Here is a 24,988-nt window from a genome sequence, read left to right on the forward strand (position 1 = left end):
AAAAATATATGGTTTGATGGGGTATATATATATATATATATATATATATATATATATATATATATATAATGTAAATAATTATTAAGAGATCTAAAAGCAACACAATCAAAACCACATGTTATGCGATATCTCTTTTAAATATCGAATCATAGTACGTATAGATCAAATGTGATACTGGTTTGCAATGCGCTCTTATCAGCAGGAACATTTCATTGGTCGCTATGGTGATAAGAGCATCTTTCAAGTTTTTACACATATCTCAAGGGTGACGTGAGTCATGTGACCTTTTTATTCCCTTCTATTTTGTGTTTCCGTTAACATTTATCTTCTGTAACAACTCCAATGATGAGTTCAGTGACGTTCGGGGAAACTGTCCCCAAAGAAAATTCCCCTAAAACATCTGGTCACCCTATTTTAAATACATATATTTTTGCTTACATAACGGCAAACAAACGTGTAAAATTGACAAGATTTAACCCCACGCATCAACTTGCTCAGGACTACACACTGATTGTGTAAATGTGAAGGGCTCTTCTTATTCCACATTACAATAATAATGTAGATTTAGGTCACACCGAGACAAGCCAAATCCAACTGAGCTCTAAACACCAAAGCTTCCTACAGATAGAATTCATATAAGTACCTCTAACACTATGGGTTTGGTTCTGGAAGTGAACAATGCTTTCACGTAGTGTTTAAGTCTCTACTGTGTTGTTCACATGCGACGCAGTTTTCGGACGTTACGTTCCTGACGTCACTGCGCAGTCCGGAAGGCGCGAACTTTTTGAAAGTACAGTAAACCGGAAGCGGGTGACTGCAGCGGGTACGTAGATATAGTAAATGGTATAAAATACGATTACTAGCGGTGGGATATGAATACGTTCATAAGCGTATTCATTGGATAATAGCATGCGTACGGTTGTTTTTATTTTATAAACGCTCTGAAAACGTCACTGTAATGTTTCGCAAATGTTGCTGAACCGAAAAAGAACTATCCTGACATAACAGTAGCGCGTAACCGCGCCGGGCAGCTTTCACAATCCACGTCAGAATCAAACATTTATTTGAAGTAAATCCATATAGAACGAATTCTGTCTGTTGGTTAAAGCTCTGTTTAAAGGGGCAGTAAGGAGTAAACATTCCACTTTCATCACTGTCTACAAGTTCACCAGATTCTCTTTCATTTCCTAAATTTGGGGTGCAATTTGTACTTTGACGCAATTCAAACGAATAAGAAGGGCTTTAAACATAATGGACGTATGATCCAGATGTCTCCTGAGAAGACTCCTGTACCTGGTCCCTGTCTCCCAGTTATTGTCTTCTGAAGGCCTCCTAAAACTACAACTTTTTGTTTTACTTTAAATATCACTAAAAATATATTTTGCCATGAACGGCTTTATAAAAATTCCTATTTTTTGTTTTTTTTAAATAAAGGTTTGTAAAGATGTATTCCAGTATCAGCGGCATTATAAAAATCCCCATCTAATTTTTTTTTACCAATATCCCCTTCACATACTTTGGATGTGCTGTTACCTACTATTTATTTTCCTCCATCAAAGGAAGGATGTTCTAACACATATCCCCCTCTGGCTCTGATCCAAAACACGTATATGCATACATACATACATGCATACATACATACGGTATATATAGACTGGTTTTGGTCAAACCCAAAGCTGTTCTGCCGCTATTGCTGGTGTTCTAATATAGTTATGTTGTGCAACAGAGTAAAGCATTTTGTCTCTTCTTGCTTTTTTTTAGCCATTATGACAGCTTCCACACCTCATTCGGGGGGGCGCCATTATCCCGAAACCCCAGATAGTGCGTTTCTTTCCCCGGCGACCAGACGTCAGCCTGTGAGTTTGGCCGGTACCCCCCACTTTGCAGAACTTCACCAGCAACGATGATGAGCGTGAGAGGAAACAACGGCGGCTGTCCCGAGTCATTGACCTGCAGCTTAGTAATGTAGATTCTCCAGCATCTACCATCTCTCCTTCTCATAGGTATTCCTCTATGTTCCAGGAATACGCTTATGGAGGTTACTTACTGTACTCTGACTGGAAAGTGATCATACGATGCTGAATCTAATGAGTGCTAAACAAACAAACAAAAAGCAACATGCCATGATGCCAGAGAGCCAAGCTCTATGCGGGGTTTCAGCACAGATAGGATGGGGTGGTATTAGTGACTTAAATAAGGACATTTAATTGAATTTTCATAACAGTAATCAGATGTTTATATTTGGGACATATTGCCTGTTATAACACAACTGTATTCAACAGGGGGGCAGACACACCAACAGCTCTTCTACCGAAACTAAATAATACGCAGATCTCAGATCATTACTCGACCTGCATCAAGCTGTCACAGGAAAATGTGAGTATTCTACCTAGTTGAGACCCATCCAAGACCGATGCATCATTTAACGCATTTTTTGTTGTTGTAGAAAATCACCACAAAAAATGCGTTTGGCTTGCATCTGATTGATTATATGGGGGATATTTTGAAGCAGAAGGACAGCGAACTGACCAATTTCAAGGTGAGCAATACCTCTTTCTCTTATTCCACACTAGCACAGCTTTAGTGTCCATCGTCACATGACAGGTCACATTTACTTCACTTCCCCTTATAGGTAGCTGCTGGAACACTGGATGCCAGTGCTAAAATCTACGCAGTGCGAGTGGATGCGGTTCATGCTGACGTGTACAAAGTATTGGGTGGGTTAGGCAAGGAGTCGCAGGAGGGATCTGAAAATCAAGACCCTGGTACGTAATCAGTTAACATGGTCCACTCCTGCTTTTGCTGTCCTTGCATTCATTAGTGATGGTGTGCTTGGCCCATCCAGGTCGTAGGCTGAACACGGGTAGGTTCTTTGTTGGCTGGAATGTGTCGTGATAAACCTACACAAATATTGATTGATGCTGCCAATTAATTTCTCCACAGATGCCTCTAGGGAGGGTCCTGATGATAAGAAGAACCAGAGGAAAAGGAAGCGCTCCTATAAAACCATTGAGCAAAATCTCAACAACATTAACCGATCTGAAACAGATCGGAAGACTGAGGTGAGGCCATAAAAAGTTTGTATGTTTGCAGTGGTGTTCTGCTTTATTTCCCATTCATGCTATTTGTTTTTGTGTCATTATATGTGTATAATAACAATAATCAGATTTCTAGGGGAAAATGTACCTGTTTTTACAATGAGAATTATAACAAACATGGTAGAACAGGTTCTTTTTTAGATTAATGTTAGCTAGCCATCAATGCACATACACGTTTAGATCCTCCCTGATTATTATTTTTTTTTTTCTTCTTCTTCAAAAACATTTTCAAGTGGGGACAGGTTGGGTTGGCTTTTGAAACATATATTGGCCAAAAAGGGATACGCTGTTTTCCATCAACCCATTCTTAGCCCGTTAGTAATTAGACAAACCTCCGGTTCATCTGTATATCCCTTAAACTTATGGATCTGAGAATAATAGAAGAGTAATGAACTGACTAAAATTTACATGCCCACCATGTACATATATACAGTAAAGTAAATATAATTATTAATCCTATGTGATGTGCTGCATTGAAAAAACAAAGGCTTATGTACCCATTTCACACTGTGGCATGCTTTCTTACTACTTTAAAATGATTTTCCCCCACCAAAAATCCCATGCCTTTTGGTATACAGTACACAGTAGTATGATTTGATTAGTTTCTTGTGCACCTTCTCTGCAGGTTGACCCGTTGTTCCAGAAGGCAGCTGCATCCTTTGATGAATTCAGCACAGCCGGTGTCTTCCTCTCCACTCTTCAGTGTCACAATTACCATAGTGAGCTTCGCTTTGATGCAGATGTGAAGCCACTCTCAACCAACAAGAAGAATGAGCCTCCAAGCCCAGGCTCTGTGGATGTCTCCGAGCTGAAATGTACGTTACTTTTTGCTACCTGGAATCTTTCTTTATTGAATATTTCATCTTGCAGAGATGCAGAACTGTATATGTATAGATTCGATTACTTTCAAGCAACAGTCTTTACTAAATATAAAACTCTCCCCAAGCCTTTTAAATCTGTGCTTTTTCATTTTTTACTATGTGCTAAATAATAATAATAAAAAAACTAAGTCAGTATGCACTTTATGGCCATTATTGGAAGTCAATAAAGTGACTATATAGTTTGCATAGGTATGTATATGTGTACACAAACCTATACTACCTACCACCACAGATAGTTAAAATGCCTCTTTCAAAAACATTGTGTTATGTTAAAATCATACGCTGTGAGATCCTAGTGAATTAAAATGTAAGCAAAAAAAAAACTTTAGTTTTCCCCTTTAGTGTCCCATTATCTAGGGCTTCTCAAATGTGGCTACTTTTGACTTTATTTGCTTGCTTTTTGGAGTCCATTTAATATCCATAATAAAAGTATATCCTAACCCAGCCCGTATCTATTCATGTTTACTAATTCTGTACAACTATATTGGCAGCTCCTCTAGCGCAGTGTGCCGAGAAGCGTCCTTTATGTCCGTCCCTCTCTGGATTCAGATTCATGCAGTGGGACAGCGATGCCCAAAACGAGGTACGTCACCGGGAAACTTCATGCATTTCAGATATAAGTGCAATAAATAAAGCAAACAAATTCATTTATAAGTTGAGATCTGTATATTGGCACATTTTATAAAATTTTTAGGTTTGCTTCAAAAACTGATTTATATCCGACTATGCCGTTTCAAAATGCTAGATAGCCTTAATGTTGCTAAGTGAAATACTAAATATCAAAATGCAAAATGTTTTATTTACTCTACAGAATATTGAAAATGTTAATTGAACTCAAAATGTTTTGATGAAACGTCGGACCCGTTTTTTTTCTTCATTTTAACATCTGTTTGTTTTGTTCAGACTGTCTCATCTCTGATGGACAAGTTTAAGAAGAGCGATCATGTCTTTGACATCAACGCCGAGGTGGAAGAGGACTATGTGGATGCTATGGACCCAATCGCAGATGATTTTGATGCCGATGCATGTGACGCAGGAGAAGCTGGAGACCTTGGAGAGTTTAGAGAGCACAGAGAGGCTTGCAGAGCTGAGAAAAAAGGGTGCGTTCTCCCTACTTTGTTGACGGTGCGGGAGGACATTGTTGTTAGAGTGTTGCTTTAGTAACAATTCTACTGCAAATGTCAGTCTAGTAATGTTTTGTGTTTTTTTTTTTTTTTTTTGCATAGCTCCCAGCTGACTCAAATTGGAAATGGAGACATCGGCACCATGTGCCTTCAGTTGTCCTCACGTCCTGGTGAATATTCCTATTTCAGCCCTCGTACGATGTCTATGTGGGCAGGGCCCGACCATTGGCGTTTCCGTCCTCGTCACAAAGGTAGGTGTAACTTTTTCGTAATGGCTTCAGAGAGACGACAGTTTTCTCTTTGGTCAGCGATCACGTTTCCCTCTTTCATCAGCAGCTGAGTCCAACACTGACAAACAGCGGGTCAAAAAGGTTAAGAAAGCATTTGAACTGAATTTTGATGATGATATAAATTTTGAAGTTCACCTCTGCAAAACTAGAGTGAGTATTCCACCAATACCATCATAGTCCGATGTCGGCACTGTATTTAGACTCTCACAGACCCGGGCAGTAAAGATAAACAGCAAAATGGTACGATAACCAAAGGGTTTGTTTACCTATTTTTTTTTTATCCAGGTACATAAAGGTAAATTTTGCCAATGATCTTTAAGATATAATCATAAACAGAGTCTAATTTTTTTGCACCAACATAGAAAAGGAGTCACATAAGCGTTCAGGGCTTCAGTGATGCTCTCTTTTTCTGTGTTGGCCCAATTAAAGGTCTCACTTTATTAAAGTCTTGGAAAAGTTCATAAGAATCGGTCTCCTTTTGGCTAATATCCCATTTCTGTGCAGGCAGCTACTACACTTACCAAGTCCACTCTGGAAAGCCAGAATAAGAAGGCCACCACACTGCCAGCGGATTTCCACTATGACCCAGACAATATCGTGAAACTAAGTCTAAGGCCAAAGGATAAGGTAATTCATCCACCATTCACTATATTCCTCTGTGGTTTGCTGTCTGTGTGTTCAACAGTCTCTTTGTTTACCAGATCAGAAAGATGGCTGCTAAAAACTCTGTCTCTGAACATGAAGATGTGATTGGAGAATATGATTACAATAATCCCAATGATACCTCCAACTTTTGCCCTGCCCTTCAGGTGAGCGCTTCAGGTTTTGTAATTTTGAAGACCTTTCTTCAGTCTCTCTGTAGTTGTCTATAATCGGTATCTTCAGCCTGCAGACAGTGATGATGATGATGGTCCTTTCATGGGCCCTGGAGATGAGTTTGAGTTCACAGCCAACACAGGGTTGCCCGCAGAACATAAAATGGATATCACCAGCTATTCAGAAAACAATCTGGTGGCTGAGCCTCAGAAGGTAAGCGAAGGCACTAAATGTAAGCCTTGGAGGGAGGCATATTGTTCCGAGGCTTCAGTCAATGTCTTTTTTTCAGGTCAACAAAATAGAAATTAATTATGCAAAAACTGCCAAGAAGATGGATATGAAACGTCTAAAGACCAACATGTGGGGGCTGCTAACAAACTGTCCGAATAAAGAGGAAGAGGTAAGCAGCTTTACTGCCATAACCTGCCACACGTGTTTGTGGAAGTTTAGCAGTTGCACTGTTTATTGAAGCACCAAGCTTTTATAAAATGTCGAGAGAAAGTAGAGCGTAAATGCCAGCAGTCATAAAATAAATTACCTAGAATGTTTAAATTTTTTTGGGGGGGGCGATAAGAATATTAATGTGTAATATTTAGGGGGATTTTACATTTTAAAGAATCCGAGCCATGTGTAATATATTTATTCCATTCCTAAAAGCAAATGTCAAACCACGAATCTGAATCCGATGGCATAACGGAGGAGCGGGCGTTCAGCAATGTCACACGCGATCTACAGAAAAGGTAGGCAGTTAAGACTGTAGTCCCATTTTTAAACGAGTGCAATCTATATTATGCTCGTATCACCCTTTTGTTTTTTGCAGGTTGCCCCCGGTGATGGCCCAAAATCTGTCTGTCCCTCTGGCGTTTGCTTGCCTCTTGCACCTGGCTAATGAGAAGGTTAGTAAGGAAGTTTGGATCCTGTAATCACCGCTGTTCTGTGACATTGGCTGCATTTCGTTGAATAATTTCCTTTTTGTTTTGGTTTTTGCAGAATTTAAAGCTACGAGGCATGGATGATTTGTCTGATGTGCTAATATTGCAAGGAGATTAATCACCCGAGACATAACCCTTTTACCTGAAGTAGAACTCCTCAAGCAGACGTGGAAATCTTTGAACAAAATGTTTTAAAGACTCTGTCATATCCGACAGAGAAGAGCTGTGTGCCTCTCCCAGATCTCTGTACATAGTGTATTTATCTAACAAACCTTTTTTTTTTTTTTTTTTTATTAATGCCAACTCAGTCTAGAAAAAATAAAACTTCATGTGAACCAAAATGAATGTTTAATTCATAATCACATTATCTGCGTGAAACGCGCTTCAGGTTTATGTGTTACGAAAAGAAAAAGCGCGAGGTGCGTCTCTCCTGGTCTTTACACAGCGGTCTTCTGCTTTCTGAGATCTGCTGCTGTCTCGAGGCAAGCTCTGATTCTAGGTTCTGGGATGGAAGCATGCAGTTACTATCATTTATTTGATCACAATCTGTGTGTGTGTGGGGGGGGATATACGAGCTCCCTACCTCTTTACTCAGCCGCGTGCGTTCTCTCCATTGTTCGGCCTCCATGTCATGCTCTGCATCCAACTGTTGTAATTTCTTTGTTTTTTGTGCCTGCAAAATCTTCATCTTGTCTTTCTGTGGAAGCGATCAGCAGTTGTTACAGTGCTCAGCCCTTTTAAATCCATACCAGTTGGGCATATTTGACCCGTCATCACTATAATCTTTTATTTTGGTACTTCAGGCAGGGTATATAATGAGATTACACATAATGTTGTTTTTTTGAACAAAGAGAAGGTTTTTGGGGCTTTGATTCAAATCTCCAAACATATATAATTTTTACCTGTATTTGCATTAACTCCTTGCACGTCTCCTCGAGCTGCTGTTTGAGACTCTGTAGCTCCCACTCCTGTCTCTGCTGCCGCCGCTGGCAGTCTTCTTTCTGACGGGCCGCCTCGCGCAGCAGGAACTAAAGAGGCAAGAGCGGCTAAGTTGCAGGCGTGTGACCGTGCATAAATATACATACGTATTTCCGAACCATGACATTTAATGTACGTGAACCAGCATTTTACTGTTTTTCAGTTAAGGTATTCCTCTGTGGACGAGAATGCACAGAAATAGTGGGAAATTGCTTACCTAAAACTGCTGAAAAATGACTAGCGATGTTATCTTCTGTTAAGGAAGATGTTTAATTATTTACGTGTATCTTTAAACATAAAAGTCAACCCTATTTTTTTTATATATAATGAAAAATAAAGCAAGTTAATTTTTGATTAGTCTTTCATTGCACCGGATGTTCTGTATACAGATGGGGGCTGCCTTGTTTCCAAATCTAGGCACACTATTTTCCAGGCTTACATACTTCTGGCTTTCCTTTTTAAAAATAGTAATAACAGAATGGGCAGCAAATCACTATTTGCTTGTTTTTCATTTTCCCCATAAAAAATAGCCAATATTAAGAGAGACTATTGAGGCACTTACATACCGCCACAATAATTCTATGATGGGCTTATCATGACCCCCCAGGCTTTTTTTCGTCCAAGTTGGGTCCCAAAGCGTGATTATTACCTGTTTGGTTCTTTCTTTCTGCTCGGCTGTACTCATTCCCTGACTCTTCATTCCTTCTTTGAACGCGGCCAGACGAGTCTTGCTCTCGCAGCGCTGCGCCTTCTGACTTTGTGTTCTCTCCTGCACTTGTTGGCTCTTTAACTCATCAAACAAGAGGTTTTGGTAATGCTTGAGCCTCTCTATTTCCTGCCAGAGAAGATGATATATATATATATATATATATATATATATATTTCTCTCCATAGAATATAAGGTTGTATGTATATTCCATGTGTCCAGTCAGTTTAGAGATTTACTAAAGCCATGGATTTATTTTGATAGAGCCTTGTTGCTGCGTTATGATCTTCCTCTTTGCTTACCTTCTCGTGCCGTTTGCTCAGCTGTTGCTTTTGTAAAGCGTGTTGTTCAGCCACTTGCTGTTGGAAAAGCTGGTATTTCTCCTGTAGATGCCTTTCTTCCAGTCTCAAAACCACTGATTCCCGAGCTGCAGGAAGTGTTCTTTATTAATTATGGTCAGTCTCTGTTATCATGTATCACTCTCATTTGGTAATAAAGGATTAGAATTCTATAAAAAGTCATGGCAAAATCTTATCTATTTTCAGATCGACAGATTAGACTGTCATAACACTTGGTGAGAGAATAGAGACAGTGGTACCTATACCTACGCTATTATGGACAGAAGTATTGGGACACCTGACCATTACACCAGCAGGAACTTATGATATAACATTCTAAATACACAGACATTAATATGTAGTTGGTCCCCCCTTTGCAGCTATAACAGCTTCCACTCTTCTAATAACGATTTCCACAAGATTTTGGAGAGTTTCTGTGGGAATTTTTGCCCATTCATCAGTAGAGTATCTGTGTGGTCAGGAACTGATGTTGGATGAGAAGGCCTGGCTTGCAGTCTGCGTTCCAGTTCATCCCAAAGGTGTTCAATGGGGTTGAGGTCAGGGCTCTGTCAAGTTCTTCCACCCCAAACTCATCCAACCATGTCTTTATGGACCTTGCTCTGTGTCATGCTGGAATAGAAAAGGGCCTTCCCCAAACTGTTCCCACAAAGTTGGAATCGTAGCATTGCACAGAATGTCTTGGTATGTCCCCTTTAGCATGTGTTGTCTTAAAAGTGCCTGGTGGTCTAACGGTCAGGTGTCCCAATACTTTTGTCCACATAGATATGGGGAGAAATAGTTGTTGGAGAAAATTGCTAGAAAGGTTAAACGGGGACATTGTAGGGACATTTGTAATGATATTCCAATACTGACGAGAACACAAACTAGATTAGAAAACAATGTTCTCTTCTGATATGTCTGACTGCAGACATGACCGTGTCTCCTCACTCCCTTGCAGAAACTGTACAACTGCTTTGACCCTGGGATCTAGAGAAAAAGGGTCTGGATACTTTGTTAGTTTCTTACAGTGAAAGGAAAATACATTTAAGAATTTTGAACACCAATTAAGCAGTTACTGTAGCCGCATTTGTTTTCTTACATGAGTACAAACAGGAGTTCATGTATTCATTATTTATTCAGTGGAGAGTTTGCAGGAGAGTTGGGTTCCGGTTCCTTGACTTTAATATACATTATGATGGGCCAGCAAAAAAGGGCTGAGCTATCCCTGCATAATGCATAATTCAAGGGTAAGGAGACTTTGGCGAAATCTCTGTGATTTAAATATACATTATGCAGGCCAGCCACGCTGAAGCTCACTGAGGTTAGACCTTTATAATATATAGTGAACTCAAGAAGCTGAAACTTTCTTTTTGGTGGATTTATCCGTTCCAGTCAGTCCCTGATGTCATGAATCATTCTGCTTTTGTAATAAAGGATTAGATTTCTCGTAACAGAACGGTCATGTCAACAAATGTTTTCTTTGCTCTCTAAACTACTATGTGAGCTATATGGCCCCATCCTTTGGGTATTGGGATCCAAGATGGATGCTTACATCGGTGGATGATTCCATGAATGCTTTAGCTCCAATTACAAGTAAATAACTGAAAACTATTTCTGCTTTCTAACTCATGGTTTTTTTTCTCAGTTCCTTCTCTGCAGGTTGTAGTGTCCAGAATCAAAATGTATGGAGTAAAATCCCCCCATCATTTAAAGTGTGCTGCAAGGGCTAATACTGCATGTCCATGATGGCCCTAAGTTGCACAGCTAACGTGATCACCCCAAAGCAGATCCGCAACAACAATTGTTTAGTGAATACACCTTAAAGATTTTAAAAATATATAGATATATAGCAAAATATATTAATGAAGAAGTGAGTTATAGCTCAAATAACTATAAAAAATATTGCAGCAACAGCCCGCTCTATATACCCACACTCTTCCTGCTTGGTGGCAGTGTAACATTTTATTGGGTTTGGTGGGACTGATTTTGCGATCTTTTCAATTTATACTAAAACACTGTACTAAGAGTTCATTGGCCAGGCCAAAAAAGGAGAAGCCCTTCTTCCCATGGGTCAGTTTCTACTTTTTCTGGACAGCCTACTCAATGCCTTTTCGCTAGAGGCGGTCTGGGACTGGCCCCATCTCTTATCAAAGCCCTTCCTTCAGAAGAGGGAGAACGCCGGGTTGCCTACCCTACAAGGTTACCAGGTTATATTTATCAACTTTTTGCCGTCACACTTAAATAAATGTCCATTCCTCTATCAATAAATAGAATTATGACTGTGTATTGCACGCATGTCTGTGTTTCTACCTACCGCTCTTCAGACTATGGATTTTGCAGAGATGCTCCCTCTCAATATTCATGGTTTTTCTTTTGTGTTCATTGACAACTTTCTGCAAAGCTTCATTCAGCTCCTGCTGCTGTTCTAACAGGTATTTATCCTTTGGGGGGGAAAAAATTATACAACTAGGTTAGCTTAAAAAAGAAATGCTAGAGACTGGGATCATGTCTACTGAAATCAATGGGTCTCTCTACATGTGAACAGGGGGTCTTGTTAATCTTCCATTGGAACTATTGCTCAGCGAGAGGTGGGCATATAGTACAACGTGGGCACAGGCAGCAGGAGATGCGTTTGGCTAAAACCATCTGCAACGAAGTAGTTTAGGGCAGGAAAAGAGGCAAATGCATAGGGAGGATTCTGCAAAATCTCTCCTTGTATTTGCAAGATGTGCAGGAGTTTCTAAAAGGTAAGAAAGTAAGAGCGTAAATACTAACAAACAGTAGAAAAACAACCCAGTCTACCCTGGGACCACTTGTCCCTGTCGGCTCAAAATTGTTAACAAAGTGCTGGTCTGGCCTTGAGGTCACGTTACGTGTGTGAGCGCCAGTGACAAGTGGTCGCCCAGGCCCCCTATAGAAGAGCTATGAGAGTATGTACGTTAGATTGAGAACTTATGTATTTATAAGTGTATGTTAACATGAATGTATATGTGTGAGCATTTGTGTGTGTGAGAGCATGAATGTGTGTTTGTCAGCATAAGTATGTAAGTATGTTACCATGGATGTGTATGTATACGTTTGTGCTGGCATATATGTGTGTGTGTGTGTGTCTGTAAGTGGTGTGAAGGAGTGTGTTTGCTTGAGTGTGATAAGCTGTTTTGTGGCACAGAAGGCACTGACAATCTGGGGGCTCTGATGTTATTTGTTTTATAAAGCACTACGTTAAAGAGATGTTACATGTTGGTACATAATCTGCATAGGTCAATACCTGAACTGGTGAAGATTCTATCCTTGAAGTGAAAGCTCTCCTAATTACAACACTTCTTATTCTAACTTTATTTACTATAAAGAAAAGATGTCCAGCATCACTGGCTTCCACCCACCTCCTGCCACTTCTCTTTTAACTCTGCTTTCTTCTTGGTTCTCTCTTTCTGTTGTTGAGCCTTGAGGCGCAGTGCGTCTTGCCGCAGGCGGTTAGTGTGTTCCCGCTCCCTCCACGCCCTTGCTTGCACCATCTGCCTTTCCAGAGTCTCAATTTCATGGTCATAATGTTGCTTCTTTCCCTATTGTAAATATCGCTATTAGTAAAATTCCACAGTAGTGCAAGGAAAACCAAACAACTCAGTTTAATTCTCTGACAGTGCTGCACAAAATTGCTTGGAGGTCTCTCGTCAGCGTGGCAGAGGGTCTTCCTCTTCGGTGCGGTTATTGATGCAGTTTTTTAGCATTGACATATCAGCCTTTTTTTTAGTCTAGTAATTTATTAAAAGTAAAGTTTTCTTTTTTAAATATTGAGTTTTATTTTATTTTCTGTTTTGGTTGAATTTACCTTGGGTTCCTCCTTATCCTGATGATTATTTCATCACTTTTGGATATTTTGCTTTAGATCAACTTAGGATATTGAAACACCTAAACTCGATACTTAGAAGCGGTGTCCACATACTACGTTGGTCATGAGGTGGTCCTTGCCAGTACTTACTATAATTTCCTGTTCAATATGACGGAACATAAACTCCCTCTCTTTCTGCATCTTCTGGACCAGCTGACTTTGTGACTTTTTCTCCTCTCTCTGCAACAGTCTGAGTTGCTGCAGCTCCTGGCGCCTGCAGGGGATATAGGTGGCAATTTTGCGTAAGCTTATGATATATATATATGGATTGCAAAGGAGAGGTTTAAAACCCCACCTGGCGGTACGTTCCTCAATATCTCTGGCACTTGCTTCAACTTTGCGTTTGCATGAAGAGGCTTTCTTCTCCTTGCTGCCCACTCCTAACCTTTCTGTTTCACATACAGTTTTCTTTACCACCTGCAATGGAAGGCCATTTCATTTTAGCTTCTTTTTTTATCTAGACAATAGAGTACTTAAATGAGTCATTCTTTTTGTGTATTATGAGGGTTCCAAACCTTAGAAATTTCAACAGCCTACATTTTAAGTGGTATCGTTTCTGACCAATTGTACAGTGTTCCAGAATATTCACAAGATATAAAGAAGGAAAGCAAAGAACTCCCACCTCTCTACTGACGTCTGAATTGGAGCCCATCTCCACTATTTTCACTTTTCCTCCCTTTGGTGTGTCTTCTCTTCTCACTTGTGCAAAGTGAAGTCCTGTTTGGTGACCATTATTCCAAAGTGATGATCTGGCATTGTCCCCAGCGATTACCCTCCTCTTATCTGCTGAACCTGTGCCCATGCCATGATAAATAACTTCCTGATTCTCCTTAATATGTGAAGGCACACTTTGATTTGGTAACAGATCTGCCGACTTCCTCTTTTTTTCATGCTCTGTTCTACTGACTTGTGTTGTTTTAATTATATTGGGTCTTGTACCAAGCACTGTCCACCTCCGGCATAATTTATTGGAAGAAGTATACAGGCCTTCACTACTTTTCCACCTTGATCCTTTGAGAACATGGGAGACATCATTGGTGGATTTCATCATGATGGAATCATATAAGCTGCACTGGGGCAAATGTTGAGTTATTTTATCATGTGACCTATCATTTTTGTTTGTTAAAGGCGATTCCTGCACACCTTTAACATCAATAATATTTTGCTCCCGGGTGCCTTCTGGTGCTTTGGAAGTAAACTTAGAATTACCAAGTAATTTTGGACTTGATAGGTCATCATGACACTCCTGATGATTTATGGACTTCAACTCTGTTGGTCCTTTCTTGAATTGTGAGACACACTGCTCCCCGTTAACTACCCATTTCACAGATGCTTTAGTCTGCCTAGAGAATGAGGGAACAGAGCGCATGCCCGCACACAGAATAGTCCCTTCATCTGGAATCTTGGGACTTCCAGTCCAAGAAGACCGATTTAATCGTAGCTGGGTTCCATCGGTCATTTTGTCAGAATCAGATTGTTGTATAATTGTGTTTTCTGCACTCAAATTTACATAATTGCCACCTGTTTCATCTAGAGAGTTTGACTCCACACGCTCGGTCTTTATGGTAGTTTGTCTATTACATTTTTTGGTAGAGTGGTTAGATTCTACTTGTTCCACTAAATGAACTAGCGTTCTCCCTTTCGAACTGTGCCACGCAGTGTTGTTTTTGTTGAAAGGCACTGTCCACCTTCTACGTAATCTCTTTGAGGAAATGGTTAAATGTTCATTGCTTCTCGACCTGAATTTCACCTTTACTTGGGTGACTGGATTAGACAGAACACGTGCTGTGCTCCAATCCTTATGGTTTTCAGGTATATGATTGTCAAAATTGCTGATCTGTAACTCACGAGGGTGACTGACACATGTTTCTATATCATTAATATCATGTCTATCAGCACTACAGAATATCTCTGGCTGTCTAGCTTCCCAGGTGTCCACATCTTTATGGTCATATGCCCTGATATCCTTCTCCCTATCCGTTTTACTTGAGGTTTCAGAAGGGAGAAACAAGTCATAATGTTTTGGCTCAGCAGGAATGGCCTGGAATGTTTTATCTTTAAGGTCTCTGTGTTGTTCCCTGTTCTTCTCTCCATTAAATTCAGTGTCCACCTTCCACTTTACAGAGGGCCTAGTTTCCCTTGCAAACAAAGGAGCAGAGCTCCTGCGCATCTGTTTCAGAAAACTGGTTGTCCTGCGTGTCCTCCGTGTGGTCAATGGCGCATCTTGATGAGGGGACTTTCCTTGAACAGCTTCTTGTAGACAACAGTTCTCTGCCACTGTAAATCCATTCTCTGGTTGAATGGAAGCCTGTTCTTTAGAGGACTTGTTCTCCTCACTTGTCTCTTTTCCCAGAGCTAAAGGAAGGTTTTTCTACAAAAAGAAAAATGAAAATATCTGAATGTAATTATGCTCCACAGCCATATTCAAAGTACAGATGAGGTTTTTGTGTGGACTTAATGAGGTCCCCACTGGGGCTAAAATGCTTCCACTCTTCTGCATGGTACAGTGAATAGAAATTTATGGAAACTGTTGTGTCAGCATTGTTTGTAGAAAAATTATGTGAACTACTACATTTAAGAATGTATGAGGTTTTTAAGAAAATGTTATTACCACTTGGTCTGGTTCCTTCAACTTTGCATCTTCTTCTTCCTCTAATATCTCGGCAACTAGCTCCCTCAGTGCCTGGTTGTCAGTGACCTTGGACACAAATGGGTGCTGGCAAAAAAAAGATAGGCGTATATCCATGTTGTGAACATTGTGAAAAAAACAAGATGGATAGAGTGTGCTACGTACGTTTTTGTTAGAACACATTCTGTACACAGTTCTGTGGACTCATCCTGGACCATCATCCCTACTAACCTCAAGAAGCTGACTGGCATTAAGTCTATCCTGGGGGTTCCTCTTCAGACACCTCTCTAGGAAACTGTTAAAGTCCTGAGACCTTGGTGAGATAAGAACATATACTAGTCACAGAGAAAACAATTCATGGATCTGTTGATTGTTCTGTTTCACAGCAAATAGTCCTCCTTAGCATGTTTCTAGGAGGCTTTGCATATTGGTACAAACTTTTGACTTACCAGTCGTTCTGATGTTTCAGACAGGGTGGTTGGGATTTAATGATTTTGAGTAGAACACGAGTAGGGTTCAAGTCATGATATGGGGGCTCTCGCTCTGCCAATTCAATCAGAGTGACTCCCAGAGACCAAATATCAGCTAGGTAATTATATGGGGCATCCTTACATGTCTCACAGGTCACAACCTCTGGAGCCATCCTGCAGGTGCAAAAGATAGTTTTAAAACTCTGTATGGATGATACCATGCATTATATGTCTGTGTAAGCTTAATGGCATTTGTAAACAATATAGGAAACTAGAAAAAGTTCTAGTTTCCCTGTTTGGTCCTTTGAAATGTCGAGATGTATGTGAAAGCTATTGGAAATGTTCTTCTCCATTTATCCTGGAATCTGTTCCCAGTTTTTCTGTAAACACATTTTTTCCCCCTAATGATTTCCCTTAATATATTCTTTCTAATGTGATCATTTACATGATGGAGCCACTTGACATAGTTATAGCATATAACCTTTACCTAAGCATTCTTGCCACACCAGATGGTTCCAATAAAAGCCCTTTAAAACATTATTATCTACGCAGCGCTTATTACAATACATATATCTGACAAGACGAGAATTGAAAGACTAAGACAAACCGATACATTAGGTGGAGAGAGCCCGGCTCGCAAGCTTACAATCATTACTGTAAAGATATAATTTATTTTTTAAGGTGCCAATAATATTGATCATATTATACTGTACTATTGCAGGGATTTGAGCTGCGGTATACCAGTGAGAATTCTACCAACCTGGATGCCCACATATCAGAAGTAGAATGTAGTGTCAGTTCTGGCCTGCATGACCCTAACAATTTACCCTGCCATTGGGGTAAAAACAAAGTTTCCCACCTACCAATATGGGGTGCCAATAAATGAGCTCCGACGCTGCATTGTTTCAGTGTTTACAGCAGAGACGCCAAAGTCAGCTGCCAAAATAAACAAAGCACCTTAATCAATACAGGAGACCTGATGGAAGAATACTTGAGGCAAACATTTCATTAAATGGAAATGGAAATCAGATTTGTAACTTGGCGTAACCTTTAACCCTTTGTGCCTCGGCAGTGTGAGTTATGGACTTCACACCTGGCACCTAAACAGTTAGGTGACACCTTAGAAAATAAGACATTTAAGGAAAAATCTTATTCTTCACCATGGTGGCTCTTTAATTTGCTATGCTGCCATTTACATCATGAATTCAATTATTTTCTATCCTAATCATCTTATGTGAACCCCCCCCACCCAAGGAATTGTACCAAATAAGACAGCAAAGATGGGTAACATAAACAATAGCACTTTTCCCCAAAACTCTTCTCCTCTTCTAGCTCCACTTACCCAGTCGGATGTCTCCTGGCTGTGTGAGCAAGATGTTTCCGGCTTTCAAGTCCCTGTGGATAATCTTGTGGCTGTGCAAGTACTGGAGGGCGAGGAGTGCCTGCAGGCAGACCACACGTATCTGGGGCTCTGAGAGACCACATCCTAGCTCTGAGAAGGGCACAGCAAAGCCACATTACATATACAATGCCGTGTATCCGTATCTGAGAGGCTTTGGGACTTTTGCATTCTGAGCATTTTGCATATTTTGATGTACAACACCAAAGTGGTCACATGTATTAGAAAAAGCAGACATAAATCCATGCTATCGTTGGATATGTATATTGTTGATTTCAATGTTATTGTTAATATTTTTTCTTCCCATATTGTAGGAATGCTATACACATAATTTCCTAATTATAACCATAACCTAGATAATTATACACTTCATCAGTATAATCGTGCACATTATAGCATTCTTACATAAGCCCACTGGACTAGATGGGCCAAATGTTTTTTTTCTGACATAAATTTCTACTTTTCTACAACATAATGGAGGGCTAAGCTATATATGGCCATATAGTGTGACTGAATTCCCAATATTTATGCCTCAGATAGGCGTTTTTAAATGGTATTTGCTGGTTATGAGCTGAATTATTGCTTTGTTTTCTATAACATAGTTATACGTATTATGCCGCTCTAGTAACGTAAACATAGTAACCTCATTGTCACACAAAATAATGGTCTAATTATATATATATATTGTGTTTCTGTGTTTTTTTGCATGCATCCCATATTTCTGCAAAAGCCATTTGTCCAGGTTCACACGTTCATTAGAGAACTCACCCAGCATGATACTGTCGAGAGCTCCTCCAGCACAGAACTCCACCAGGATCTGAAAGACAAGGAAAAGTGCTGTGATGTCTGGTCACACCATTGTGTAGCTGAGTGACTTTGAGACCCTGCATGTAACCATTTAAGAGTGTGCCATGAAGATTCTGTTCTCTATTCACTTAAGAGGTGCATGCTTCCTTATCAACCAGCCTGGACTGGCCCCGGGCAAATGTCCCGTGGGCCAGTGGCAGAAGGTGCAGCTCATTTGGCTGGATGCGTGTCTGAATGCTAGGCAAGTGTAAGACCCCCAGCGTCATGTACATCAATTAGTGGCCTGCTGGGTTTAAAGTGTCTTTCCCAACCAGACCATGCCCAGCCCTGACCCAAGGCAATTCCCCCAGCCACCCCCTCCACAACTGCCATCCTTTGTTGTGTGTTGGGATAAAACATTATATCCTGGAAATCTGTCTGTTAAAGATACCCAAAGCCAGGCTAAGCGCAGTGGAGGGTGTGTTTACTATAGTGTAAATAGGCCGATTGAGTAGATCAGAGATCTCCCATGCAATGGCCCCATTGAACAGCATCAGACAGGCTGCTGCCCCTCACGCCCCTGTAGCCCTAGAATTCATCTTTGTAATAGGAGAAGTTGCAGGAGAGTTTAAAATCCTGGCTCCCCGAGCCACGGATAATCAGGGGTAAACAGAGCTAGCTTCTCCTCCAAGAACATCTGGGTTGGAGTGATTGCTCCTCACTGATTTAGCTCTGTATTATGCAGGACCAGCTCTACTCTCCTTACAGAAGAAGCTCCCCGGGGTTCCCCCATCATAATGCATGGTAAAATTAGGATGTATCTCCAATTATTTACATGTTATGTATGCTCTTTCTATAGCTCAACACCAGGCACTGTCATTGCTTACATGCATGTGTTTACCACTAGAAGGGCTACTCTTCTAGCCAGAAGCCCCCTATGAGGCCCAGAAAAATAGCATTTAACAGATTTTAGAGATTTGCTTTTCCATCGCCTGTTCCTTTGCACATATTGAAGTTTCCCATGCGCTCTTAAAGGGCTGTCATGCACTAAGTACCAGTTCCTTTCTTTTGCAAACACCAGGTTTGGTAGAGTGCTTTCATGATCCCCTGTTAAGTAAACATTTTCCAGTAACTCTATATACAACCTACCCACAGCTTTCGCTCCCAGTACACTGCGCCAAGGAAACTTAGAATATTCGGGTGCTGGCATTGCGCCAAGATATTGATTTCAGCCACATGATCTTCAAGGGCATCCTCTGATGTTACCTCCAGAACTTTGGCTGCAGCTAGTTCTCTGGAAACCATGTGCTGTGCCTAAGAAAAAGACAAAACAGGCCACTATTGCTTTGGGGTTCCAAACTGCTCACACTGTGGTGACTATAAGTTTTCTTGTTTAAACAACACCCGTTGCTAAAAGGTATATATAATCAAGCACATAAGCCACCATCGTCATAGGCAAACGTTGGCAGTAGCATGGGTCACACTGAAGAGCTCAGTGTTTTTAAACATGTCATGCCACATTTGCTGCAAGTTAGTTTGTGAAATTTCTGCCTTGCTAGATCTGCCCTGGTCCACTGGGAGTACTATTATTGTTAAGTGGAATGCCTAACAACAGCTTAGCCATGAAGAGGCAGACCACTCAACACACTCACAGAGTGGGGCTGCCGAGTGCTGAATGAGCGAGGGTCATCGGTCTTTTGTACCGTCACTCACTGCCTCTGGAAGCAATATCAGCACCATCACTATGCATCGGGAGCTTCATGAAACGAGCTTTCATAGCTGAGCAGCTGCTGCACACAAGCCGGGTATCACTATGCGGAATACCAAGCATGGGCTGAAGTGGTGTAAAGCGCACCGTCACTGGAAACGTGTTCTCTTGAGTGATGAATCACACTTGACAATCTGGAAGTCTGATGGACAAATCTGGGTTTGTTGGATGCCAGGAGAAAACTATATATAGTTTGGTGCAGGATAATGGTCTGGGGCTGCTTTTCAGAGTTTGGTCTAGGCCCCTTAGGTCCAGTGAAGGGTAATGTTAATGCTAAAACATACAAGGACATTTTGGAAAATGCCGTGTTTCCAACTTTGTGGCACTAGTTTGGAGAAGGCCCTTTCCTGTTCCAGCATGACTGTGGGCCCTGTGCACATAGCAAGGTCCATAGAGACATGGATGAGTTTGGTGTGAGTTTGACCGGTAGCACAGAGCCCTGACCTCAACCCCATGAACTGGAACGGAGATTGCGAGCTAGGCCTTCTGGTCCAACATCAGTGCCGACCTCACAAATGCTCTACTGGATGAAGGAGCGAAAAAATCCCACAGAAACACTCAGTTGTGGAAAGCCTTCCCAGAAGAGTGAAAGCTGTTATAGCTGCAAATTGTTTGTGAAGGGGGACACCATATTAATGCCCATGGTTTTGGAATGGGGTGTCGAACAAACTCATTCATGTGTGAGGGTCAGGTGTCCACACACTTTGATCATATAATGTAGTTCAGCTTGGCCTGCTCACTGGTTGACACACTGATGTATATGAACTAAAGGGAGAGTTGACATGAGCTTGCAGGAGATTTATGTTTTAGACCCTTGACTTTACAGTATGAAGGTCCAGCCCCAGTGAGCTCATACTGCAAGAAGAACTTCAAAGGCCCTGTGTAATACATAGTTAAATGTGTGAAACTGAGGTCTCCTCACCCTTTGAATTATGCAGTATGCAGGGCTAGCTCGGCTCTTCTTAATAGAGAAATCTGCATGTGTTTGCCATTCGTATTAAATAGTGAAGCGAGGGAGTTGAATCCTCAACTGTCCTGCAGACTCTCCTGACAAAAACCCCATTGTCTGCTAGTACTGTACCTCAGGGACTCACATTTCAAAGTTTTAGACCAGATGCATTGCTAGTGGGGGGCTACCTGAGCCCAAAGTCTTCAAAGTTGCACAATGATTTTTTTCCCCAAACACATGGGGAGCTTTGCCTTCTTTCAGTGCCACATGGGAGAGCTTTGGCATCTGGCACCTCACTGCGAGGTAAACAGGATGTCCTTTCCTGGAGCAGTGTGCCTGCTACGCTCACTTCACAGCACACAAAATCAGTATAGCGGACAGACCCCTCCCGGAAAGGACATCCTGTTTACCTGACAGCGAAGAGCTGCTCTTCAAGGCTCTTCAGGTCCTCAACGATGTGGTAAGTTCTGACAAGCATGTTGTTTTAAGGACAGGTGGCACTGGTAAGCTGTTTGGGGCAGCGATTGCACAAACAGGCTGTTTGGGGGCAAAGATGGATTTTTAGAATCATATACAAAGTCTATTTATCAACTATTTTGTTCATGATAGAAAGGACATTTCTTCAGTGACAGTATTTATATATTTGACCCATCATTTAATTAACTAGCGTTAATAAATTTACTCCTACCCGAAACTAACTCTCGAAAACAATATGGTTATCCTGGTAATATCATTAATTATTTATAATATACTGTGATCGGAACCAGATTATCCTAAATGCTAAAATGTAATATATTGATGGAGTCTTTTATGATTTGTATTTTTCTATCCTGCAATCTACCCCTCCCTCATTGGTTGACCAGACCTAGTAAAGCAGTAGTTACCGGTATTTAATACCTATTCTAAAATTGATTAGATACTGAATTTTTGGGTTACACAATTTCATGTTATTATATTCTTCTGCTTCTACACTCATTCCTATGACCTTTAGGGCTGTAGGACACTGTGATGATACACTAATACCCACCAAACATTCTGAGCCTTTTGAAAAGAGGGGTACAAGGGGACAAAAGAAGGACAGAAGGATTTGGCTGTCAAAGAGAAAACTGGCCCTTCTAAACCGAGACACGTGTAGAGGTAGTCGCGTTTCACTTATCTAAAGAAACTACTGTGGTTTTTGACATCTGAAGCTGAGCAGGAAGGAAATACTCCACGGGGGTGTATGTGAAACCTTTTGAGTCTGTATCTGTATTATTTTTCAAAACCGTAATAGAACTTCCCATATAACAATGAGAATATTAAGCAAATGAATAATACAGCAAAATATTCAGCACAATGGGTGATGTGATACAGGATGTATGTTAATTAACAATGTTAATTATGGTTAACAGTCAAAGAAAACATGTCACAAGAGAACTATACAGAACTTGTTATACTATATGGCTTTATTAAATTATTGTAGGGTAGGACACAATGTTTATAAGCCCGACATGGCCCCGTACTCACTCGATCTGCCACTCCAGGTGCTGCAGTGTGTGGCCGAGCATATATAGTGAGCATAAAAACATTTGCCATAAAGTCCTCGCCAGTCCGGCCCTGGGGTCAAATATACTTAAAACAAGACTTTTTGCATTAAGTGCCATAGAAAATGAAGGTAGTTTATAACTACTACTAACACGTTTTTACACTTAAGAATGGAAGCATTTTCAGGATTTGTTTAATTGTAATTCCCTAATTCACATTTACGTTACTCAACGTAAATATTTTTTTTCCAGAGAAAACATTTTCTTTTGGAAAAAAAATAAAATTATTTATCTATCTATCTATCTATCTATCTATCTATCTATCTATCTATATATATATATATATATATATATATATATATTGCAATATTGTTTTAGAAATACAATATTAAAGTGATTAAAAAACATTTTCATAGTTTTACCTTTACATTTTAAATTAATTATTTTGCTCATGCAAATAGAAATTTACTTGGCCTAATTTATACAATACAAAATGAACATCACATTGCAATGTGTACATGTGTGTGTATATATATATATATATATATATATATATATATACACACATACATACATGTTAGGTTATACATTTATAGACCACATACCTTATAAACCTTTCCAAATGCTCCATCTCCAAGTTCATTCAGGACTTTCCAGTCGTTCTCAGGATTAGTATCCCGATGGAGCCATGGACTCTCCACCAAGCGCTTCTTCTCTCCTCCATAACCCAGAAGCTTCAACAGAAAGGCCATGAGTTCAAGACCGGGTCCTTCAAGTTAATAGTTAGAGATATCCAGAATTCCAAACCAGTTCCCAAGAGCCATAATTCTTCTAGAATTTTACAATTTTGCCAATTAACATCAGGATGGGTTTTGTTTGTTTTATTAAATACTGCACTAGAAAGGTAAATGTGGAAGTGGGTTACAAAAAAACGTGGGTTACAATAAAAGTATAGAGGTATAACGGCCACACAAAGGCAAGAGAGAGAACTGAGACTCCGAATCACAAAGAGATCATGGCGTAGAAATTTTAATGAAGTAGAGAGTGTGAGAGCGGAGCTTCCTCTAGTGCTTCAAGACGTACGATAGCAGGAAGCAGGGAGGTGGGTGACACCGCCGCCACCCCCACTTCTCAGCCACAACGACCTGCATCCTAACCTAAACACAGCTGCACAATAAGGTCAACTCAAACGTCGCTATAATGTGAACATATCACATTAAAAAACACTACGTAAATAGTTCTGGCTGGCCAAGGGCCACTGACTACTATGATTCCACCAGACCCCGACTGGCAATGACGAGGTGGCCCTGGCACTTCAAGGCTGGCTGCCATCTGATGTCTTAAATGCGGCATTTTTTTACTCATGTAGCGTCCAGCTGGGCATAGCTGCTAGAGCATCAGATCTGTTGACTATCCGGTGCTATTGGTCAGCGGCTTACTGGGCATTATCCCTAGGTGGTCAGTCCGACCCACTCATAACCAACAAATAGACTGTAAGCTCACAAGGGCAGGACTCTCTTCTCCATCTGTACTTGTATTTCTTAACCTGCATTAATGCTATTGTCCATTTCATATCCTGACAATCCTAATGCTGTTGTTAGTTTTCACCTCTTTTTTGTAACAGTACCAGTGTTAGCGTTCCATAAATAAAATTAAATGTAATGTGAAGCAAATCCAAGGTCAGGGCACTAAGCCGGACCAGCTTGCAAGGGAAGACGCATTACATATTTAAAGTGCGCATGTTCCCAAAATTCACAGTGCATGCCAGTCCCAGGTATCCTACATCCAGGTCAAACATTCAGAATCAAACAGCTAAACAGGTGAGAGCCGAGGCGCTTGAACATTGTTTCACATATTTAATATTAACTGATAATCTCTAAACTCACATAGACTAATAGGTTATGTAATGACTCACAACGAAGGTGAGAAAATTGCTTCCATTTGGTTGTAGTACTGGAATTCTTCACCAGAGGTCTATATTTCCACATTGCCAATTACATGAATCTGCAGGTTGAGAAGCAGTAATTGTGTCTGATTTTTTTCCATTGTGACGCGTGCGGGATGGGGAGGGGGTATAAAAATGGTAAAAGGTCACAGTACTACCTAAAAGATGTTTGATTATATCTGGAAGCAAAATAGACCATTCAGTACCTTCCCTTCTCAAATGTGGATATTATAGTCATATATATATATATGGTAAATGTCAAAGCCACTGCACTGGATGAAACCAAGAGCATCAGTAAAGTGGCACTCAGATGAGCTGCGGAGAGAATGCCTGAACCAGCACCAGACATGCAAGGAAGATCAAGTGGAGGAAGTACCATGGCAAGCCAAGACAAACAGTGAAGATGGCTGACATTTGGAAATCCTACCAGTGGCTGGACTCAAAGACAGTGCTGAGGCACTGATAAT

The 24,988-nt window shown here is 40.6% G+C and overlaps 2 protein-coding genes across 2 annotated transcripts; one reads left to right on the forward strand and one right to left on the reverse strand.

The window, feature by feature from the left end:
• Window positions 1-1,766: 1,766 nt before the first annotated feature.
• On the forward strand, window positions 1,767-7,259 carry LOC149300188 (condensin complex subunit 2-like). The gene is given in 18 exon segments (XM_089485708.1): window positions 1,767-1,874; window positions 1,876-2,003; window positions 2,283-2,376; window positions 2,447-2,539; window positions 2,633-2,769; window positions 2,954-3,062; window positions 3,724-3,913; window positions 4,471-4,562; window positions 4,883-5,079; window positions 5,206-5,354; window positions 5,440-5,543; window positions 5,898-6,020; window positions 6,095-6,202; window positions 6,279-6,422; window positions 6,499-6,609; window positions 6,867-6,949; window positions 7,030-7,105; window positions 7,200-7,259. Coding segments are annotated over 18 exon segments (2,106 nt in total).
• A 279-nt stretch (window positions 7,260-7,538) lies between these two features.
• On the reverse strand, window positions 7,539-23,328 carry LOC149300189 (serine/threonine-protein kinase 10-A-like). The gene is made up of 15 exons (XM_089485588.1): window positions 23,182-23,328; window positions 19,486-19,650; window positions 18,319-18,367; window positions 17,494-17,643; window positions 17,015-17,087; window positions 16,131-16,325; window positions 15,913-15,994; window positions 15,664-15,768; window positions 13,348-13,469; window positions 13,143-13,266; window positions 11,478-11,604; window positions 9,128-9,252; window positions 8,769-8,903; window positions 8,044-8,169; window positions 7,539-7,643 (listed from the first exon to the last, which is right to left on the reverse strand). Exons 1-15 carry the CDS (start codon window positions 23,326-23,328, stop codon window positions 7,539-7,541), a joined length of 1,830 nt encoding a protein of 609 aa, XP_089341714.1.
• Between the last annotated feature and the right edge of the window lie 1,660 nt (window positions 23,329-24,988).

The sequence above is a fragment of the Sceloporus occidentalis genome, unplaced genomic scaffold, assembly GCF_023333645.1.
Source record: "Sceloporus occidentalis isolate IW3139 unplaced genomic scaffold, rSceOcc1.0.p SCAF_26, whole genome shotgun sequence".
In the NCBI taxonomy this organism is placed as follows: Eukaryota; Metazoa; Chordata; class Lepidosauria; order Squamata; family Phrynosomatidae; genus Sceloporus; species Sceloporus occidentalis.